The 23,335-nt window shown below is 53.6% G+C and overlaps 1 protein-coding gene across 1 annotated transcript in view; it reads right to left on the bottom strand.

Annotated features, from left to right (window-relative positions):
• DNAH17 (dynein axonemal heavy chain 17) overlaps window positions 1–23,335 on the bottom strand; it is a 169,318-nt gene that overhangs the window by 105,134 nt on the left and 40,849 nt on the right. The window contains exons 18-25 of the mRNA XM_064369408.1: window positions 21,544–21,726; window positions 16,308–16,562; window positions 14,522–14,691; window positions 13,643–13,865; window positions 11,224–11,340; window positions 11,020–11,106; window positions 9,136–9,288; window positions 5,122–5,370 (exon numbers count right to left, since the gene is read on the bottom strand). Of these exons, the coding sequence (XP_064225478.1) occupies window positions 5,122–5,370; window positions 9,136–9,288; window positions 11,020–11,106; window positions 11,224–11,340; window positions 13,643–13,865; window positions 14,522–14,691; window positions 16,308–16,562; window positions 21,544–21,726 (1,437 nt within the window). The remainder of the gene's footprint in view (window positions 1–5,121; window positions 5,371–9,135; window positions 9,289–11,019; window positions 11,107–11,223; window positions 11,341–13,642; window positions 13,866–14,521; window positions 14,692–16,307; window positions 16,563–21,543; window positions 21,727–23,335) is intronic.

Raw genomic sequence — 23,335 nt, 5'->3', positions numbered from 1 at the left:
GGATCTTGAGATGAGGTCATCCTGGATTTTCCGGGGAGACATAAATCCAGGGCCACGTGTTCTCATGATAGAAAGGAGAGGGAGCTCTGAGTCACACAGGAAGGAGGGCCTTGGGGAGACCGAGGCAGAGACAGGCGTGATGTAGCCACAGACAAAGGAATGCCTGGAGCCCCCAGACACTGGAGGAGGTGGGAAGGACCCTCCTGGGAGCCTTTAGAGAGAGTGCAGGCCGCTGACATCCTGATTTCAGAGTCCTGGCCTCCAGCACTGTGAGAACATAGGTCTGCTGGTTTTTTTTGTTTTGTTTTGTGTGGGTAATCCCCCATATAGGCACCGAGGAATGAGAGCTAAGCAGAACGCTGGCACAGTTAGGGCTTGAGGAATAGCTCACTTTACAGTGTTACTACTCAGCTATTTCCTTTTATATAATCCTTTACATAATCATATATTAGTTTACAGAATTAGGGCTTGAAGAATCCCTTTATATAATCCTCTATATATAATCATATAATAGTCGATAGTATGAGTGCCTAAAGAATATTTCCCTACATATATACCTATAATTATATCTTAGTTCATAATTGGAGGAATGCCTAGAGTGGACACAGTACAGAGCATGAATTAAGGAATAAGCAGCTTATAATCGGAGGAATGCCTAGAGCAGACACAGTGCAGAGCGTGATTTAAGGGAAAACAGTTACACCAGGACAAGAACCCATGGCCCAGGCGGCAGCGTTCAGTATCGTAAAGATACCTGCTGTATGGCAGGCTTGGGGCGAGAGCCACTCCTCCTGATAAAGGAGTTTTAGGACCTTGCTCCAGTTCTTGTGGAAGGCTGCCCTCAGAATGACAATCCACCTTGGTGACTGTGAACTTTATCAGCTCTTGCTACTGCTTGAAAGGCATCTTCCCATAGAACCCATTGGAAGCTGCCAGAAGGTGGCGGTAACCCTGACAGCTCTGTCACTGCTATGTGACTTAAAGCATCCTTCTATAAATCTTCTTAGAAGTAGTTTGCCCATAGATAGAGGTATTGCACACTGCACCCTCTTCACTGCACACGGCCCACCTTCAAGACTCGGTGACCTAATGGGGGTGGACCCCTTACTGCACACGGCCCTTGCCTTCATGGGAACGGGCCCCTTGCTGCACACTGTCCACCTCCTGGCCTAGGTGACCTAATGGGGGTGGACCCCATGTTTTATTGCTCACAACCCTATCACTATCCTTAAAGATGACTTCACTCACTGCCCTGCCCCCTAACCTATACACAAGAAATACTCACCCTTCTGGACATTCGGGGCCTTGCCTAACTCCACTCATAGGTGGCGTGGCCCCTGAGCCCAGCTGCGTTTTCCTTGTACTTCTGTGTCCTCTTTATTTCTTGGATCCTGTGCCTCTCAGCACAGCATAAGGCTCACCCCATGACCCTGTGGGAACCTCAGCCCTACAATTGTTTTGTTTTGAGACGGAGTCTCGCTCTGTCATCCTGGCTGGAGTGCAATGGCGCAATCTCAGCTCACTGCAACCTCCACCTCCCAGGTTCAAGTGAGTCTCCTGCCTCAGTGTCCCAAGTAGCTGGAATTACAGGCATGCGCCACCATGCCCGGCTAATTTTTGTATTTTTAGTAGAGATGGGGTTTCACCAAGTTGGCCAGGCTGGTCTCAAACTCTTGACCTCAAGTGATCCGCCCACCTCAGTCTCCCAAAGTGCTGGGATTTTAGGCGTGAGCCGCCGAGCTTGGCTAGGTCCGCTGCTTGAAGCCTCCCATTTGTGGTCCTTTGCCATGGTAGTGAATCCACCACCTCCAGCAGCTGCCGTGTTCATAATAGGCAAAGCGCTCTGTGGTGGTGGCCAAATCACAGGTACCAAAATATCAGTGTCACCCACTTCCCAAATCACTTTCACGTCCCTTGTCTAATATCCTTCCTGCTGTCACTGAGTCAGATGTTTCTGAGCATCGATTCTGAGCCCGCCATGGAAATGGTTTAAACCAACTGATGGCACCTCGCATCTCAATCTCATTTGGGGACATATCTGCCCGAGGCTCACCAAGACCTCAGCTGTGCCCAGCTCCTTTCACGGAGTCATTTAGCTGCCTGTTTATCACCGCCCAAGCGTCTCTCCCAGGGTACATGGATGGGGCACGTGAGCCATTGCTGGGCATCTGGGAGATCTCTGGTCTCAGCACTCGAGGGGCACCCTCAGGGGCTGGCTCCCTCACACCCAGACACACAAATCCCCAGGGAGCAAGCGGGTGCCCTGTGCCCTCAGGGCGGCCTGCATAGCTGGTTTTGCTTTTCCCTCCTTGGGCCTAGGGAGCAGCAGAAGGGCCCCGGACAGTGCGGTGGGGGCACAGCAGGAAGCTCCGATTCCCCTCCTAGGTGGGCGCCCTCCCGGGCTGACTGGGACCTGGTGAGACATGGAGGGAACCACGTGGCCCCATTCTCCTACTTCCTGCATAGGGACGGATCTCTTGGGAAGCTGTGGGCTAAGCCCTCCTGCTGCGCAGGCTCTGGGCCACGCTCCCTCGGTCCTTGGGGTACGTTCTCACCATTGTTCTCGCTTTTGTATCACGCCGAGCTCTGTCAGCCTTTCTGCTCGTCTTTACAGTTCCCACTCCCAAGGCCCAGGCCAGATTCCACACCCACTCAGAGCTTTCTTTTCCCTTCCCACCCCTTGAAGGTGGCGCTGTCCTCTAGGTCTTGGGGTCATCACTGAGTATCTCCTGCACTCGGCATTCAAACCTGACCGTGAAGGCTAGCCGAATCTGCCGCCCCAAAGCACACCACTTTGGCTTAAGGGTTATTTTGAACTGAAGGCAGTTGAGAAGAAGCAGATACAAGAGAAGCTCTCTGCCCTCTGCTATTTGCCTACAAGCAGGAAATAAATTTGCCAAGGAGTCCCCTACACCCCCTCTACCAGGAGGGACAGAAGTTAATCAATGGAGGTTGGGCGCGGTGGCTCAGGCCTGAAATCCCAGCACTTTGGGAGGCCGAGGCGGGTGTATTGCCTGAGGTCAAGAGTTTGAGACCAGTTTGGCCAACGTGGTGAAACCCCATCTCTATTAAAAACACAAAAAATTAGTCGAGCGTGGTGGCATGTGCCTATAATCCCAGCTACTCCAGAGGCTGAAACAGGAGAATCACTTGAACCTGGAAGGTAGAGGTTGCGGTGAGCCAAGATTGTGCCACTGCACTCCAGCCTGGGGGACGGAGTGAGACTCCGTCTCAAACCAAAAAAAAAAAAAAAAAAAAAAAAAAAAAAGATGGAGACAGATTTAGACCCTCATCAGCCCAGAGGAATGAGAAGAATCTACATAATACACCTTGCTGAAGCTCACCTTATCCTGCTGTAAAACAAAAATAAAATCCTAAGCCCCCCAGCAAATTGAATGAACCCTCCTGTCTGCTAGGGGCATTCCAAAGTAAACCTAAAAACACATGTTCAGGCCATAATGGGAAGCAGGTTGGGGGACAGGCCTCATTATACCCCCTCCCTTTGGAATTCAGGCACTGCTGACCAGAAATCCTAAAACTACCAAACGGAATCTTTGTGGCAACATGATACATCACTTGACAGACAGCAGACCCTGAAAGAAATCTCAGTATTTTACCCTGAAATATGTTTCTTTGATGTAGTTTGAACTGGTCCCGCAAAGCTGTTTCCTGTAGAGGAAATCCACATTCTGTGACAAATCCCCTCCGTTTCCAGGTCTTTTCCAATTTTTTTTTTTTTTTTTAAGATGGAGTTTCACTGTTTTCACCTAGGCTGGAGTACGGTGGCATGATCTTGGCTCACTGTAACCTCCACCTCCAAGGTTCAAGCGATTCTCCTGCCTCAGCCACTCAAGTAGCTGGAACTATAAGTGTGTGCTACCATACTTGGCTAATTTTTGTATTTTTAGTAGGGACGGGATTTTGCCATGTTGGCCAGGCTGGTCTCAAACTCCTGGCCTCAAGTGATCCACCCTCGTCGGCCTCCCAAAGTGTTGGGATTACAGGAGTGAGCCACCATGCCCGGCCTTCCTCTCGTTAATGTCTTTCATCAGTCTAATGTACCGGGGCCCCAGCCAGGGAAGCCAAGATGGACAGAGGGAAAAATAATTTGTTTCCTCCCCTACAGTTGCCAGTACTATTATTTCTTTCTTTGCTTCCTGGAGAGCAGGGGTCATGTCTCCTTTCTCTCTATATCCTTTGCAGCTAGGTGGGGCCTCTGCAGATCAGCTGCTTAAAGTCCTTTGGTTCAGTGTTTGCTGAGAGTGGGGAGTGCTCCTGTAGGCCTTCCGGAGGCGTCAAGGCCAGTGCCTGCCTCTGGGGGCTATTCCTGGAAAGGTTCAGGTGCTAAGACTCTGCGTTCCTGGGTTTCATGAGGACCCCAGTGAAGCTGTTCATTTGCCCCAGACTTCCTGAGCCTTATGAACATGCAACCCACAACCAGCACCGCATACCGCATTTGCGAGGCCCAGAGTGAAACGAGTGTGTGCGAACTCCTGTTCGAAAATTACTAAGAATTTTGAGACAGTGAAAATGAGATGGCAAACTGAGCCTGCCCCACCGCCCCCAACCAACATGGAGCCCTGTGTGACTGCACAGGTCACTTGTGCATGAGGCCAGCTCTGCCCACCTCAGCGTTTCAAGCATCAGGCCCTAAAAACCTTGGCTAAGCAGCTCGGGCCGGCCCATCCTGCAACAGAGCTGACTGCCAGGGACAATTCCCTCCACCCACCATGCCGCATGGTACCTGGGTGGCCTGCATGAGCTGCCGCCAGGGGACGGTCCCCTCCACCCACCATGCCGCATGGTACCTGGGTGGCCTGCATGAGCTGCTGCCAGGGATGGTCCCCTCCACCCACCATGCCGCGTGGTACCTGGGTGGCCTGCATGAGCTGCTGCCAGGGATGGTCCCCTCCACCCACCATGCCGCGTGGTACCTGGGTGGCCTGCGTGAGCTGACTGCCAGGGATGGTCCCCTCCACCCACCATGCCGCATGGTACCTGGGTGGCCTGCATGAGCTGCCACCAGGGATGGTCCCCTCCACCCACCATGTCACGTGGTACCTGGGTGGCCTGCGTGAGCTGCCAGGGATAGTCCCCTCCACCCACCATGCCGCGTGGTACCTGGGTGGCCTGCGTGAGCTGCTGCCAGTGGCGTTCCCGAATGGCAGGGTTCTGCAGCTCGCTCACGGCGCGCAGGGATGTGATCATGTTTTTCACGGTGTTGTCAAGCCCCACGAAGGCGTCCCAGGTTTTCATCTCCTTGTCCAAAGACCTCACGTCTTTGGCAAACTTCTTACAATCAATGTCCATCTGCTCCACGTTGATGTCCTTCCACTTGGTGGTCTTCCAGTCCTCGATGCTGGTGTTTACCTGAGACGAAAACATCCATTTCTCCTTCTATCCTAGTCAAGGAGGATTCAGGAAGACAACGACCTTACCTTTCTGCACTTACTCGCAGGGAGCAAAGCCTAAAGAGGAATATTCAGAACTAATACCTGAGTTCAGTAAAGTGATTAGATACAAGAAAAAACAACCGTGGTACCTTAAAAGCTGAGACTGAAAAGTTAGCAGTTGGCCGGGCGTGGTGGCTCAAGCCTATAATCCCAGCACTTTGGGAGGCCAAAGCGGGTGGATCACCTGAGGTCAAGAGTTCGAGACCAGCCTGATCAACATGGTGAAACCCCATCTCTACTAAAAATACAAAAATTAGCTGGGTGTGGTGGCATGTGCCTGTAATCCCAGCTACTCGGTAGGCTGAGACAGGAGAATTGTTTGATCCTGGGAGGCAAAGGTTGAAGTGAGCCGAGATTGTGCCACTGCACTCCAGCCTGGGTGAGAGAGCAAGACCGTCTCAAAGAAATAAATAAATAAAAACAAAAGTTAGAAGTTAAAAGGTATTTTGGCACAAGCTTGTGTTAGGGCCCTGCTGTTGCTGGCCAGGACCCAGTTTTCTCTCACTTCTCAGTATGTCCACGTAGCTTGTCTTGGCCAAAGAAAGGTGAGTGATGCCTGACAACACCCAGCCTGGTGTTCCCCTGGCTTGCCTTGGCAATCACAAAGGAGCATCGCTGATCCACAGCCTGCACTGTGGAACCCGTCCTTGGCAGGGAACCACTGCTTGGAACTTTGTATGAATGAAATGAATGCAAATGAATGCATGAATGAAAGCATGCACTTTGCTTGAAAGAGAAATACACTTTCGTTCAGCACACAGAGATTTGTGGGGCTGTTTGTTACTGCACAGTAACCTACGTTACACTGACTGATAAAAAGGTAACAGAAGAAACCTCATTCACAACAATATGAAACAGAATATATAAACTACCCAGGAATAGCCCGACCAACAATGTAAACAGAAGGTTATGCAGCCTGCACTCTTACATTGGGGGTGAGCTGAGAATGGCTGTGGAGCTGGAAACTGACAGTCATTGAGGGAATCAAAGATTGTTGACATAGGCACTTACAGTGGGAAGGTCTGGGCTTGCCAAAGGTCTGTGCTCGAGAAAGTCAGAGCTGGGAGTGTTTACAAGATGTTTGCCTTGAAGATATGAAGATTTGAAACCTTAATCCACATAGAAGTCGTTGGCTCTTTCTGGCAGGTTCAAGATTACCCTGTATCTTATTATCATAAAATGTCTTGGCTATTGTGTTTTGGAGTTTTTCTTGAACTCTACTGACTGCAAATGCTTACTGTCATTTCCTGGGAAATGTGACCTTTCATCTCCAATCTACACAAGTAATTTTTTATTGTGAGAAAGCAGATATCCCATTCTCTCAGATGGCACTATGTCCTGTAATGCCACTCATATAAAAGAAACTTGAGGCTGGGCATGGTGGCTCATGCCTGTAATCCCGGTACTCTGGGAGGCCGAGGCAGGCAGATCACCTGAGGTCAGGAATTCAAGACCAGCCTGACTAACACGATGAAACCCTGTCTCTACTAAAAAAATACAAAAATTAGCTGGGCATGATGGTAGGTGCCTGTAGTCCCAGCTACTTGGGAGGCTGAGGCAGGAGAATCACTTGAACCCGGGAGGCAGAGTTTGTGGCGAGTGGAGATTGTGTCATTGCACTCCAGCCTGGGCAACAGAGCGAGACTCTGTTTCAACAACAACAAAAAAAGAGACTCAAATTCAGTTAATTGCGGAAAAAGTATCAAGAGACCTTCAATTTGTACCTTCTCTCAAGGCCTGACTGTAATAAAGCCTGTGACTCCAAATATTTTTCCCCCTATGTAAGAAATGCATAGACTGAGTATGGCTGGCATCAAGACGTTTACTATAATGTATTTTAATAACTAAATAAATGAAGAGACAGAGCATGCTCTTGTACGGGAACGCTGAATACTGCCACAAGATTAATTCTCTTCAAACGAGTTAATTCAATTCCATTTAAAGTCATAATAGCTTCCTTCTGGAGGGGAGGGGGAATTGACAAATGATTTCTTTTTTTTTTGAGACGCTCACTCACTCTGTCGCCCAGGCTGGAGTGCAGTGACATGATCTCAGCTCACGGCAACCTCCACCTCCTGGGTTCAAGCAATTCTCCTGCCTCAGCCTCCCAAGTAGCTGGGATTATAGGTGCATGTCACCACACCCAGCTAATTTTTGTATTTTTAGTAGAGACGGGGTTTCACCTTGTTGGCCAGGCTGGTCTCGAACTCCTGACTGTGAGTGATCTGCCTGCCTCGGCCTCCCAAAGTGCTGGGATGACAGGCGTGAGCTACCGTGCCAGGCTGGATGTGATAAAAGTTCATTCAAAAAGGCAAGAGAGGGAAGAGCTCAAATATTTTTGAAAACAGACGAGCAATGAGGAGACAGAATGGCAGAAATAAACCTATGAACACACAAAGAAGAAATACTTGGCAACAAGAAGCCCCGTGCCTGGAGTCCAGCCTCCCTTCACACCGAGGCTGGGCCTGTCCTCGTCTTCCTGCCGCTTAGGAGGCCACAAAGCAGCCTACAGAAACGTGATCCAGACTGCCCTCGTTTGGCAAATTCCCAGGCTCCCAAACTGCCTCCTCCTCGCCCTGCATATCACCCCTCCACGACCCACCCAAATTCCCATTTCCTCAGGGCTGTCTTAGCATCCGACCCAAACAAAACGCCTGTTTGCTCCTTTAAGGCGTTGTTAGTCCTTTCAGTTCTGCCGACGTGGAGCAGCCCCGTTACTCTCAGCTTCTCCCTCTTGCGACTGAAAAATGCTGGACACATCACAACGAAGGAGACCGTGGAGGGCTGCTCATGTACCGAGGAAACACTTAAGACAGCTGTAGCTACAGGGGCGGAGGTGAGGGCAAGGACGTCTAAACGGAAGCAAGCTTTCTACACTCAGAAGTGACAAAATGTTGCTATCAGTGACTGTCAAACAACCACTAAGAAAACTGTATGAAGTGCTATGTTCAGAATCACTCGAACTAAATCAACCAGTGGGTCCTAAAGATGTTAAAATAAAAGAGAGTCAGAGGAACACAAAGCAAGGGGAACAAACAGAAAAATCAGCAGACCTGGGCTCTAACATGACAGTGATTATCTTAAACGCAAAATGGTCTAAATACACCAGTTAAAAGCCAGAGGTCGGCAGAGTAGATGAAAAACCGGGATCCAGCAACACGCCGTCCACAGGAAACTCGCTTCCAACACAAAAATGTGAGTAGGTTGAAAATTTGAAAAATGGAAAAAGATCTCTCAGGACAAACACTAGTCAAAAACAATGAATAGAAAACACAGAAGTAAAGCCAACTGCAGGGCAAACGGCGGCATCGACATCGCGGCTTGACGGAGGGTCGGATGGGAGCTGGAGGCCAAAGAGCAAATTCTTAGAGACAAAACGGGAAAAAGGGCCAACCTAGAGGAAGACAATGATCCCAAATCTGTACGATAGAGCAACAGGGCCCCAAAATACACAACGCGAAAACTGGTAGAGCTGCAAGGGGAAATAAACACACCCATGATTAGCGCTGGAGATGTCAACACCTCGCTCTCAGCAGTTTATGGAATTAGACAGAAAATTAGCAAGACCATAAAAGGACTGAACACGACAGTGAACCAACAGGATCTAATCGACACGTACGAAACACTCCGCAGCTCCGTGCTGAACCCCGGGCCCCACCCGTGCGGCGTGCCCAGCGCTCACCATGACGATCATGTCCCAGAGCTCCTTCAGCAGGCAGACCTCCCGGTGGCAGGCCTTGAGCTGCTTGTAGTCTGGGACGGTGACCTCAAACAGGCTCCCGGACTTGGACAGCGCCTCCATGATGCCTTCCATGGCTGAGATGCTCTTTTGTTGCTAGGGGTGGCGAAGCGGCCGTCAGCAGGGCTGGTCACCCTCAGCAGCGCCCCACCCCATTCCTCAACATTCCGCCCGTCTCTCCAGTGTGCCCTCCCTGGTAAACCTTCTGGGAGGAGGTGTCAATACAATGGTGTCCCCTTGGGAGGGAGGACAGAGTCCCCCCACCCCCACAGCCTCCTGGGTTCTGCCTGCAGGGGAGGGTGGGTGAGCTCTACCCACTCCAGCATGGGGACTGTCTCCCAATGGGCATGGTACCAATGCCTCATTTCCTCCTGAGAGAGTTCCTGATTTCCCAGCATTTCTTCAACTTGCACATTATATTTTTATCTTCTTAAAAATGATTTAAGGCCGGGCGCAGTGGCTCACTCCTATAATCCCAGCACTTTGGGAGGCCGAGGCGGGCGGATCATCTGAGGTCAGGAGATCAAGACCAGCCTGGCTAACACGGTGAAACCCCATCTCTACTAAAAATACAGAAAATTAGCCGGGTGTGGTGGCCCATGCCTGTAATCCCAGCTACTCTGCAAGCTGAGGCAAGAGAATCACTTGAACCCGGGAAGCGGAGGTTGCAGTGAGCCAATATCATGCCACTGTACTCCAGCCTGGGTGACAGAGCGAGACTCTGTTTCAAAAAAAAAAAAAAAAAGATGTAAGTAATGCTTTGAAAATGAGATAATTCAGATAAACAAAGAGGAAAACACCCCAGTGTCCTCACAAGTCCCGTGACTAAGAGTTGGCCACCTGGTGTTAGTGGGTGTGTTTGCCACACGTAATGGGCAGGCTGTGGCCAAGGTGGGCTCAGAGTGTGCGCACACACACGGACACGCAGGGATCCCCACTCCGCTCACCAGCTAGAGCTCCACAGCCCCCCTCGGATGGGCACAGGACACTCCTCACCCTAAATCTTTCCAGAAAACCCAGCCCGGGGCCCTAGGGAGGGAATGGCTGCATTGACATCGTGGCTTGAGGGAGGGTCGGATGAGAGCTTGAGGCTAAAGAGCAGGAGCTCAGGGAGGGGAGGAGTGGGGCGACCCTAAGGACCCCGGGGTTCACATCTGCTCGAGCCTCTGAGGCTGAGGGGCAGGCGGGCCAGCCCAGCAGTACCTGGGCACCATACTGGGAGCAAAGAGGCACTGGCAAGGGCCCCACTGGGCCCCGTGCGCCCCACATGGTCCTGCCTGCGAGGGCCTTTTGGGCCTGAGCTTCAGTGGCCTGCCAGGTCCAGGGCTGTGTGAACTTGTGCACTGGACGTTGACCATGAACTCGGACAGTGGGAGCACGAGTGGAGCATGGCTGCTGCGGGACGTGGCGGGCCAGGAGAGGCAGGAGTCAGGGAGGGATGGCAGGTGAGTGCTATGCCCAGGTAACAGGAAACCGCTGAATGTGAACAGAGTGGGGATGAAGGGGTGGAGTCTGGCTAAGGGACCGTGGGTCACACGGGGTGTTAAGGGGCCTAACTGTGGGCCTGGAGCCATGCTCGGAGCAGCAAGATGCAGAGGGGACACCCCAGGGTCTGGGGGCTGCTGGGTTTGCATGTTCACATACACACACACAGGCGCACACACACACACGCACGTGCTCACACACATATGCCCATGCAAACACGTAAGAGCACGCATGCGCGCCCCCAAGGTCAGTCCCAGGGAGGCTACATTTCTAGACTTAAATAACAACAACTTGAGAAAAGAAAGCGGTGAGGTTCCTGATCTCACCCTCCAGCAAACATACCTTATTCAGGGACTTGTAGGGGTCGGGGTCGCTGAAGGAGAACGGGGCCTGGTGTCTGAACTTCTCCCTGAACTCATGCTGCTTGAGCTTCGAGAGGAGAGAGCAGGGTACCGGGGGTCACCGGGCGGTCACCTGCCCCACGGGGCCCCACGCTGCCCCACGCTGCTCCCCAGAAAGCTGGCCGCCCTGCCCCAGGAACCATACCTCGAACTGCTGGCATTTCCGCCGCAGGCTGCTGACCTCGTTGGCCTGGAGCGGGGCCACGTTCTGCTTCACCTGGATGGCCAGCTTCTTGGTGTTTGTCCAGTGCTCCGGCAGCTCCTGCAGGAGGCAAAGGCGAGGGGGCTCCTTGCTCTTTTCTTTTCTTAAACCTTCTGTTGTGAAATAATCAGAGACTCGTGGGAAGCTGTGAAAACAGCACAGGGGTTGGCGCGGTGGCTCACACCTGCCATCTCAGCACTTTGGGAGGCTGAGGTGGAAGGATCACTTGAGCCCAGGAGTTCGAGACCAGCCTGGGCAACAAAGCAAGACCCTCCGTCTCCACAAAAGATACAACAAAATTTTAGCTGGGCGTGATGGCATGGGCCTGTAGTCCCAGCTACTCAGGAGGCTGAGCTGGGATGATCACTTGAACTCGGGAGGCAGAGGCTGCAGTGAGCCGAGACTGTACCACTGCACTCCAGCCTGGGTGACGGAGGGGGCCCTGTCTCAAAAAAGAAAAAAAACAAAAACCAGCCTCCTTGAGGGTGGCCCAGGACATCGACATTGGTGTCTCTGTTAACTAGACCAGAGAGCACACTCACCTTTCATCATGTTTTTAAACCTGAATCCGTGTGTGTGTGTGTGTGTGTGTGTGTGTGTGTGTGTGTGTTCCCATGCAATTTTATCCCACATACGGATTTGCGCAAACACTGCCACAATCAAGATCTGGACTGTCCATTGCAACAGAAGAATTCTCTTTCTGTCCCTCCAGCACACCCCTGCCCCCGGGCACTGCTAAGCTGTTCTCCAGTTCTAGAGAATGGCTGCAATGAACAGGTGAATTTTTTAATTTCCCAGTTCTTCACACTTGGGTAAACATTTTAATTATTATTTATTCATTTTTGAGATAGAGTCTCACCCTATCGCCAAGGCTGGAGTGCAGTGGCACGATCTTGGCTCACTGCAACCTCTGCCTTCTGGGGTCAGCCTCCTGAGTGGCTGGGATTACAGGTGCCCACCACCATGCCCAGTTGATTTTTAAACTTTTAGTAGAGACAGGATTTTGCCACGTTGCCCAGGCTGGTCTCAAACGCCTAGCCTCAAGTGATCCACCTGCCTCGACCTCCCAAAGTGATGAAATTATAGGCATGAGCCACCACACCAGGCCATAAAATATTTTAAAGAAAAAAAAAATCCCAGCCCATGAACTTTTTGCCCACAGCAGAGGCTTTTCTGCTTCTTCCGTGATTGCTGGCGCCAGCAGTTTCTGTCTGCATTTTCACCACCCCAGTTGCCCCGGGTGCCACCTGGAGCACCTTGGGGGGGGATGCCCAGGAGCCTGCTCAGTCCTTTTTTTTTTTTTCTTATGACACTGGCTTTGTCACCCAGGCTGGAGTTCAGTGGTGCGATCAACCGTGCTGCAGCCTTCACCTCCTGGGCTCAATCTATCCTCCCGCCTCCTGAGTAGCCGGGACTGCAGCTGTGTGCACCACCACGCCAGCTAACTTTTTAATTTATTTGTAGAGACAGGGTTTCCCTGTGTGGCCCAGGCTGGCACCCTTCCCCTCGTCACCCCCAGGGCTGTGGGGTCTTGGGCACTGGCTGGAGTCAGTGCAGACAGACAGCGGAGTGGGCCCTGTCTGTGGCTGGACTCAGAGAAGGGGAGAGGGAGGGAGGAGGGGTGGATGGGCTGCGGGGAGATGAAAACTCCAGGCCAGCCTCCAGAGAGGAGGGAGCGGCGTCTCCTCAGTGGCCGCAGCTAGAGGTGGCTGGGCAGCAGCTGTGGGGCACGCCCGCTCCATCCTTCCACCCTCGCCCAGCCTGCACACCCGCCTCCATGCTGACGGCTGAGGTCCTTTGAATTCACTGTCAAGTGCAGTGCAAGCGCAGCTGCCAGCCCCTCTCCTTCAGCTGCCTAATCCCTCCCCAGGGTCCCTCTGACCTTGTTCTCTCTCCATCATCCTGGCACCCAGCTCCACCGGGCACTCAGGAAGAAATGTGGGACATGAAAGCATTCTTAATCCAACAAAACCCTGATGGAATGGAGGGGGCACTGGAGGCAGTCTCCAGGTCTCCTGTCCCCTGGAAGCCTCCTCCCTGTGCCTCCGTGTTCCATGGGGATCAGGGGTCCAGTGGGGTTCTAGCCTGCAGCGTCCCTGTGGTTGTGTGTGGTGGGCTGGTTTCTATGGTCACAGCCAGTCCGGCTCTTCCTCTGACGGTGCCTCCCGCAGCCTCCTACCTGCTCACCTGGACGCTGCCACGCCCACCCTCCTCCCTGCTCACCTGGACACAGCCACGCCCACCCTCCTCCCTGCTCACCTGGACGCAGCCACGCCCACCCTCCTCCCTGCTCACCTGGATGCAGCCATGCCCACCCTCCTCCCTGCTCACCTGGACGCAGCCATGCCCACGCGCCACGTACCTGCAGCTTCAAGTGGATCTCCTCCGGCATCTCCTCCCCGTAGGTCTTGAGAAGCTTGATGGTTTGCTTCAGGGGCTCGAACATGTTGTCGGTGGCCGCCTGCCTCTCCTTGACCTTCATCAGGTGCCCCATCACCTCCACCAGGCCATCATAGTCCCCCTCCTTGAGGGGCTTGGTCAGGCCCATTCTGGCGCCTTTCATGAAGGCTTCCAGGTCAGCCAGGCTAAGGGACAAGGGAACCATGTGTGACAGGACCAGTCCCCCTTGGGCCCACCCTCAATGGGACAGGGAGGCCCATCAAAGAGGGACAACAGCCGTGAGGGCAAATGGCTATCACCGAAGGGCCCAGCTGCAGAGGGAGCACCCCTGCCCACCTCAGACCCCTCCAGCTCACTCAGCCCCTGCCTGGACATCACCCCGAGCCTCGGCAGCTTAGCTCAAGCCCATCCTCAAGTCCCAGGCTAAGGCCACATCCCAGGGAAGCCTTCACTGGCCTCCCAGATGGAATTCAGCCAGGGAACGCTCTCCCCCGGCACCATGCCCATCATGGCCCTGACGACCGCCTGTAACTCCATGGATGCCCATCTGTTTCTTCAGCACCAGCCTTCCCTGCCAGACTCTGGATTTCCTCAGCATCTGGTGCTGGGCAGAGCAGGTGCTCAGTACACCGGGGTTGGAGGAAGGATAGTGTTCACTTGCAGCCCGGTGACCCCTTTTGGCTCATGCTCGGTGGGGCAGTTGGCCTTGAAGCTGGGCCTCTACCCCCATGCTGCCCCGGAGCAGGCACCTGACAAATGCCACCAACTCAAGTTGGGAGGAGCCATTCCCCAATGCTGTGTGCATGCCCTGGGCTCCCCGAGGACACAGCTGGGCACCCACCTGTTGGTGACGTGGTCACGGAGGTGCCGCTTGAACACGAAGCCCCAGCGCCGGATGGTGCTGAGCAGAGCCTGCTTGAAGGGGCGGCAGTCACACTGCAGCCAGCCGTGGAACACCTTGGTGTTCTCATACTTGGACACCTCCTCATACAGCTTCTCGTAGGAGTCAATCTGGAAAACATGGCCACCGGCGACCTGTCATGGCCTGCAAGCCTGTAGAGGTGTCAGCGCAGGGCCTCCATCCAGGGCTGCCTGTACTGCACCTGCCAGCCACTGTGGGCCCGGGGTCAGTAAAGGGCAATGCTGGGCACACGGGAGCCTCATTCCAAGTTATTTTTCCTTCTCCAGCACCTTCAGGGTTCCTTCCAGCCCAGAGTCTAGGCCCAGAAGGTGCCAGTCCACCAGAACGGGGCAGAATGGGTCATGGCAGCAGAACTTCTGAAGCTGGGTAGGACAGAAGCTTCCAGACGTGAACCCGGTCACAGGCTCCTAAAGGGCACCCTTGACTCATCCTTCTTGGTGCTGATTTGTGGCCAGGGGCCTCCAGCTCCTCCCACTGCCCCAACCCTGTGCTGCAGAATGCACCCCGGGTGTGGGTCGCCCTTGCCCACGGGGCCCTCTTTCTCACGGTGCGTTGGGAACAGAGCTGCAGGTGCGTGCATCAGCGATGCCGTGTTCCCTGCATTCTTTCTGCAGCTGCCTGTGTGGTCTAACGTGCACTTTAACTCCAGTATTTCTTTGTTGATTTTCTGTCTAGATGATCTGCCTGATGCTGAAATCCCTAAGGATTCATGTATTGGGGCCTCTCTCTCCTTTAGATCTCCTACTGTTTGCTTTAGGTATCCGGGTGCTCTGGTGCTGGGCACATAGATATTTAGAACTGTTAAATCCTCTCACTGAGATGATCCTTTTATCACTACATAGCGACTTTCTTGCTCTCCTTTCACTGTTTTTGACATGAAGTCTGTCTTACCTGATGTAACTATAGCTATGCCCGCTTGCTCCATTTGTATAGAACATCTTCTTCTATCCCTTTGCATTCGATCTTTCTTTAGAGGTGAAGTGAGTTTCTTGTAAGCAGCATATATTAGGGTCACCTAATTTTTTTTAATCCCTTCAGACAATCTGTATCTTTTAACTGGGGAATTGAATCTGTTTATGCTAGAGGCTATTACTGGCAGGTGTTATTCTCTGTATTCTGGACACTCTGACCTCTGGGGCTTTGCCCCTGGACATCCGGCCCCTCCCAGGCCTAGCCAATTTCTAGACACAACCAAAGACCCACCTGGGAGCATGGTTTCATATGCAAATGAGCAAACCCAGAGCCCACATCACAACCATCCCCTTGATCAGGCTCTCTCAGGGTCTTACCTTCCGGGGTGCTACCCACCCACTCTAATCACCCCAAGGTCAGGTACCAGACAGTCGCTATAGCCTGGAGCCTGCTGAAATTATTCAAACTTGCCAACCCTATGCCTGCAGACTGCCCATTCCTTCCCTGGAAGCCACAATAAAGGTTCTTTACTGCCCACATTTCGCCCAGCTCCCTCTGCCTCCTGACTGACCCTGGTGCTCCCTGTACAGGCCTGTGTGCCCCCTTCTCAGGAACTGTGAGTAACCAACTGTCTTTCCAATGGCGGTCATCTCCTGATCTGTTTGCCTTGCCCTACCTGGTAACAAAAGAATCTGCATCTTAAAACAATTCACCAAGTTTTAAAGCAAGCCTGGTGATCCTCTCCTGGAAGACTCTGGAAATGAGGAGGCTGGTGGGTGAGGTCTGCACACACCTGCTCCTGGAACTGAGCCAGGGTGGGCGGTGTCTTGGGGATGGTATCATCTGTCCGGGTGTCCAAGTCCTCTGCAGTGGGCACACACCCATAGATCAGGAAGTTCTTCATAAACTCCTGGAGGTCATCCGTCCAGAGGTAGGAGTACCTCTCAAAGGAATCCTGGTACTCCTCGGCCTCCGTCATGGCATTGATGACCAGGCTGGACACCTCCTCCCTCAACTCTATGAGGTCTGTGATGTCTTCCAGGTCCGTCTGAAAGGGGCAGCGGAGAAGCAAACAGGAGATATGTTGTGTGGTTCATAACTTGCCTGGTGTTGTCATCCCTGCCTTGAGAAATGGCTCTCTGTTGGCAAAAGTACTTTCACTCTGTCATCATGACCTGCTCCGTTTCCAGGCTGGGCCGGTTCACCCCTCCTTAGGCAACCTGGTGGTCCCCTGCTCCTGGGAGGTCACCATATTTATGCCGAACTTAGTGCAGACACCCAAATGGCATAGCGCACTACAGCCCAGGACTCTTGGGCTCAAGCAATCCTCCTGCCTCAGCCTCCCAAGTAGCTGGGACTACAGGCACATGCCACTGTTTTGGCCCAAGCTCTCATGATGGGAAATAGAAACCTTTGCCGATTTGCAATGTTATCCCATGGGAAGAGATGCCAAGTGTGGCGTTTGTCTGGGGAAGCCCAAGATGACTCACACATTGATTCTTTCATTAAATAGCTCGCCCTCACTGTGCGCCTACCTGGTAACAATAGACCCTAACCTGCATCTTATAACAATTCACCCAGTATTTTTTTTTTTTTTTTTGAGACGCAGTCTTGCACTGTCGCCTAGGCTGGAGTGCAATGGTACGATCTCGGCTCACTGCAATCTCTGCCTCCCAGGTTTATGCAATTCTCCTGCCTCGGCCCCCCAAGTAGCTGGGATTACAGGTGCACACCACCACACCCAGCTAATTTTTTGTATTTTTAGTAGAGACAGGATTTCACTATGTTGGCCAGACTGGTATTGAACTTCCGACCTCATGATCCACCCGCCTTGGCCTCCCAAAGTGCTGGGATTACAGGCATGAGCCACGGTGCCCAGCTTCACTCAAGTTTTAAAGGAAGCCTGGCGATCCTCTCCTGGAGGACTCCAGAAATGAGGAGGCTGGTGGGTGAGGGCTGCACGCACCTGCTGTTGGAACTGAGCCAGGGTGGGTGGTAGATACTGGGGACACAGACAGGAAGTGTATAGCCCAGGAATGAGTTGCAACATTCATCAAAGAATCACAGAAACGAAGCATCTCCGCTCTGCCCCTTGCTTCAGGTGAAATGGGGAGCAGGTCAGGGGCCAGCCCTGAGGAAATGGCCATTGGTCCGAGAGGTGATGTTTGGGTAAAGAGCAGGAGAAGCGGCTTTCCTGGCAACAGCAAAGCCCGTGCAAAGGCGGTGTGGTGGGAGGAGGCAGCGTGTTGGGGAAACTGAAGGAAGTCTCCTGTCGGTAGCTAGGGCAGAGAGCACGAGAGGCCTGTGCTAGACAGAACCTTTTCAGTTGCAAGCAACGGGAAACCCAGCCTAAGCTGGTGTCAGCAAAGAGAGAACTCCCTGACTTATACACAGGACTGGGGACTCCCAAGGGGGTGGGTGCATGTGTTGATCACATCTTTAGTGCCTGTATCTTAGGGAATTTTGACTTTTTTCTTTCTTTTTTTTGAGACGGAGTCTCGCTCTGTCGCCCAGGCTGGAGTGCAGTGGCACGATCTCAGCTCATTGCATTCTCCGCCTCCCAGGATCAAGTGATTCTCCTGCCTCAGCCTCCCACCACCATGCCTGGCTAATTTTTTGTATTTTTAGTAGAGGTGGGGTTTCACCATGTTGGCCAGGCTGGTCTCGAACTCCTGACCTCAGGTGATCCACCCACCTCAGCCTCCCAAAGTGCTGGGATTATAGGCATGAGCCACTGTGCCCAGCCCAATTTTGACATCTTAAACGAAAACCTTATTGGCCAGGGGGAGCTGCCTTTCCCAGGACTAGCCAATTCTTTGAGATAGCAAAGGGCTCAGCTGGGACAGGCCTTCCATATGCAAACCGGCCAACCTCCAACCACTTCCTTTACCCAACTCACACCAAGCCAGTATTCCCCCTGCCCGACATCATCCAGGGTCAGGTACCAGACAACTGGAGACGGCCCCTGTAGCCCAGAGCCCACATCACAGTTGCAGAGAGGTCCCGTAGGGGCCTGGACATGCATGGGATGTCTGCTCAGGGACTTCGTTGTAAGGGGCAGGACAAGGAAACAGTGTAATTGAAGAGGTGAGGTCAGTGGGGCTGGGATGGAATGGGAGGGAGGGTTGGGAGGGTTGGCCCTAGGGCTGGGGCCAGGCCATCCTGCATGTAAGTTGTGGATGAAAAGAAGCCACAGAGGGGCCAGGTACAGTGGCTCACGCCTGTAGTCCCAGCACTTTGGGAGGCCGAGGCGGGTGGATCATGAGGTCAGGAGTTCGAGACCAGCCTTGCCAACATGGTGAAACCCCATCTCTACAAAAAATGCAAAAATTAGCTGGGTGTGGTGGCGGGAACCTGTAATCCCAGCTACTCAGGAGGCTGAGGCAGAAGAATCACTTGAACCCAGGAGGCAGAGGTTGCAGTGAGCTGAGATCATGCCACTGCACCAGGCTGGGTGACAGAGCCAGATTCCGATTCAAAAAAAAAAAGAAGCCACAGGTGAGAGAAGCTGGAAGCTCCACATAGCTGCAGGAAAGCATCTGGCATGTGCTTCAGAATCCAGCTGTGGGCTCGCTGGTGCCCGACATGCAGTTCTCGTCCCTCCTCACAGCCTCTTTCTGCTCAGGGTAGATAGTGCACTCGGCTCAGAGGGCAGGCAGGTGCTTCCGGATTTCAATGTGATCACTTCCGGGTGTCCATCTCCTCCGGCCCAGACTGTCCGCTGCCCTCCCTTGCATTTCCCCAGGTGGGGTCCAAGTTCCGGCTAGGCTGGGCTGGGGGCAGTCTGGCATGCTAGGAGCAGGCGGGGCCCGCCGTCTGGTGGCTTTGTCCCTTGCTGGTCTCCCTGTGGGTATCCCAGCTCTCTAGGTCCCTGTGGTTTCACACAGGCAGCCTGGGGCCCACATTCTGTCACCTTCTTTTCCTGACCCCAATTCCTCTGGGTTAGTCACCCTGGTGCCCATGAGAAGCATCCCTTGGGTACTCTCTGCCACCAAGCTAGGGTCCTTGGGTCTCTGGGAAGTGGCCTGGGGCCAGCAGTCTAGATGAGTGACCCTCTCATCTTCCACAGCTTGGCACCAGGTGAGACTCTGTTAGGCCAGCAGCCTTTTGAAGGACACTTCTCCCAGGCAACAGGCCCTTCAGCTCTGGAATGTTCTGCCTGAGCGTCCCAGGGTGTCTGCAAGACTGCCCGAGTGTGTGTGCTGGCAGAACCCAGGGGTGGGGCAGCTCTGTCTGCAGCAACTGTGGGTGCCCGAGAGCAGCCTGCTTTAGGGACAGAGGGAGGGGCACACCCACGACACGCCGATTCCAAGGACACGTGCTAACCTAGCATCTGCATAACTGGGGCAAATTCTATTCTCAACTCCGGAACAGCTTGCCGCCTGCACTTGGGCCTGAAATCACAGCCATCCTCTCCACATGGAAACCTCCCCCCGCCCTCCAAGGATCCGCTCACATGCCCACCTTGTCCTTGCCCTTCTCAGGTCATTAGCTGTTCCCTCGAGTCCTCACTTCACCTCAGTACACACATGCCTCCCACACACACATGCAGATCTGCACACGGGCACACATGCATCCACACATGCACACACGCACATCCCTCCCTCCTGGATGGGACAGCTCATCTCGCTGTAAATATCTGTTTTACAATCAGACAACGCAGAAATGCATGAGAGAACAGCCACATCCCTCTCCCCTCCCTGCTTCCTCCCATCCTGGTAAGCGCTCACCCAGATTTCTGCTTGTTTAAACAAATGAAACCATATCCTAAACATTGTTCTGTAACTTGATATGTGTCTAATAACCTGTCACAATACCTTTCCACCCCTGGCTCATTGTGACAACTCACAGAATCTATGTTTGAACCAGCAGTGATCAAGCCACTCCCCTCTTTGACAAACATTTAGGTCATCTAGTTCTTTTCTGATTTTTGTTTTACTGCTACACAAACAGATGCTCTGGCAAACACCCCACTGCCAACCTCCCTTAAGCGGGGAGTTAATTTCCCGTGAGTTTTGTCCTTCCCACCCCAGAGCCTGGCCGGGCTCTCCAAGTGTCTTGTTTGATGCATTTAGAATAGATGAACTTGGAAGGCAGTGGAAGGCCCGTCTGTCAAACTGCCTGAGTACTGGGAGAATCACAATGTTTACATTACAAGACTGAGGCTGGGTGCAGTGGCTCACACCTGTAATCCCAGCACTTTGGGAGACCAATGCAGGCAGATCGCTTGAGCTCAGAAATTTAAGACCATCCTGGGCAACATGGCAAAATCCCAGCTCTACAAAAAATACAAAAATTAGCTGGGCTTGGTGATGCATGCTTGTAATCCCAGCTACTTGCGGGGCTGAGGCGGGAGGATCAGTTGAGCCCAGGAGGCGGAGGCTGCAGTGAGCCGAGATTGTTCCACTGCACGCCAGCCTGGGTGACAGAGTGAGACAGGACTCAGTGAACTGTTGGGAAGCTGGGAGAAGTTACCCTCTTGGGATCGTGTCGGGGGTTGGAGAAATGATGAAGGAATGAAACCCAGGCAGGCTGCCGGAGGAGAAGCCGCTTTGGGAAGAACAGATGTGTGCGTCGGGGGGGAAGCAGCCATGTAGTCCTGGAGGTCGCACCATGTCATTTAAAAGGCAAACAGCAGGCCGGGCGCGGTGGCTCATGCCTGTAATCCCAGCACTTTGGGAGGCCGAGGCGGGTGGATCACGAGGTCAAGAGATCAAGACCATCCCGGTCAACATGGTGAAACCCCGTCTCTACTAAAAATACAAAAAATTAGCTGGGCGTGGTGGTGCATGGCTGTAATCCCAGCTACTCAGGAGGCTGAGGCAGGCGAATTGCCTGAACCCAGGAGGCGGAGGTTGTGGTGAGCCGAGATCGCGCCATTGCACTCCAGCCTGGGTAACAAGAGCAAAACTACGTCTCAAAAAAAAAAAAAAAAGGCAAACAGCCAGGCCCTGCAGAGTCGGGGAGGCAACACCAAATGCGGAGAGCAATGGATGGCCCCGAGCAGGGCCGGAAGCAGCAGGACTGACCTTGTAGTTCATCTTGCCCTTGGCCAGCCGGGGGATGAACCTGGCTACGTTGTAGATGTCGTTGACCAGGCCTTCGATCAGCGCCAGGAGGCCGCGCTCCGAGCCCACCTCCAGCGACGGGTCGAAGGCCAGCCCATCCTCGTCCAGCTCCATGCGGATCTCAAACAGGGGAGCGATGCTGTCCTGAAACGGGGCGGGGTTGGCAGCGGTCCACTCCTCTGTCCTCCATCGGAGGATTCTCAGTGCCCTGATCGTCCACTCCACACTGTCAAGGTACCACTGCCTTCCAGTGGCCTGGGCAGCTTCTGAGAGCTCACATCTCGGGGCCCCCCACTTGAGCAATCACTACGGAGCCAAAGGTGCAGCCACAAGGCCAAAAGCAGGCAGGGGCAGGGGGGAGGGGGGTAGGTCGGGGGGAGGGGGGTAGGCCGGGGGGAGGGGGCAGGCCGGGAAGGGGGGCAGGTCGGGGGAAGGGGGGCAGGTCGGGGTTGGGGGGCAGGTCGGGGTTCGGGGGCAGGTCGGGGGAGGGGGGCAGGTCGGGGTTGGGGGGCAGGCCGGGAAGGGGGGCAGGTCGGGGGAAGGGGGGCAGGTCGGGGTTGGGGGGCAGGTCGGGGTTGGGGGGCAGGTCGGGGGAGGGGGGCAGGTCAGGGGGAGGGGGTCGAGTCGGAGGGAGGGGGGAAGGGGGGCAGGTCGGGGGGAGGGGGGCAGGATCAGGCAGAGCTAAGACCTTGGTTCAAAGCCTGCACCTGCTACTTGCCAGCTGTGAGGCCTTGAGGAGTCATTTAACTCTCAGTTTCCCCAAATACATAAAATGAGGCTAAACGTTTTATGTATTCGGGAACATTGTTTCCATCCTCTGGGTTACTGCCTGGACTAAATGAATCACTCACACACACAGCCTGAACTTCAGGGGCTAGACAAGCCTCCATGTCCCTTTCCTCGGGAGTTCCCACTTACAGGGCGCTCTGGAGGCCCCTGGTGAGACTGCAGGGCCGCGGGTACAGGTCTGGTTTATAGTGATGGGATTGAGGTCAACCCTAGTGCTCTTCCTGCCTGACCAATGATTCTCAAAACGTGGGCCAGGGCCCACCAGGCTTCGAGATCACACTGTGGCCACTGATCTGCCCTCATGCGAGTCCCCATGGGACTTGTGGGTGGTGGGCTTTCAAGCCCCCCAGTTTCTCTACGAGCAGGAGGGGGCTGTATCAGTATCTGAGTGAGGTGCTCATTGGGATGAACGGTCAGTTGTCACGGACTTGGGTGACCAGACTTTTCTAAAGACTCAGGCCAGCTCCTGCCCCCAGGCTACTCGCAAGTAGGAGGACTCCCTGGAACTCCCTGAGAAGGACACTGTTACCAGGGCATCCTCACGGCTTCCAGTGAGATGCTCTCATTGGGGCAGCTGTAGTGATGACGACTTTTATCATCTGAATTTTGGGTCTGTTACTGGTTACCAGCCGGAGACCCATGTGCCAGGCTCAAACACCACCCACCCTCCATGGCCTGTACGAGGGCACACCATTGCCACGTGCCTTTGCTGTTGGTGGCCCGGGGGAGCCTTTGATAGTGGCCTCCTGGCAGTACTCAAAATCATTTGGAAACCGTCACAACACAAAAGAAGCGGGTAGGAAAGGGGCCACCGCCATGGAGAGCACTGGGATTAACCAGCACAACCCCTTCGCTGACTGGCTTACCTTCTACTCAGCCCTATAGGATTAAGTAGGTTAGTGGCTACTGTTGCTGATGGAAGACCCTCCCCGCAATCCACATGAGTAGGGGACAGTGGTGCCCA

The sequence above is a fragment of the Aotus nancymaae genome, unplaced genomic scaffold (genome assembly GCF_030222135.1).
Source record: "Aotus nancymaae isolate 86718 unplaced genomic scaffold, 86718_ANA_hifiasm-v0.15.2.pri h1tg000089l, whole genome shotgun sequence".
Classification (NCBI taxonomy): Eukaryota; Metazoa; Chordata; class Mammalia; order Primates; family Aotidae; genus Aotus; species Aotus nancymaae.
Note: the sequence above shows the minus strand (reverse complement) of the source record. Positions and strands in the feature narration are given on the sequence as shown.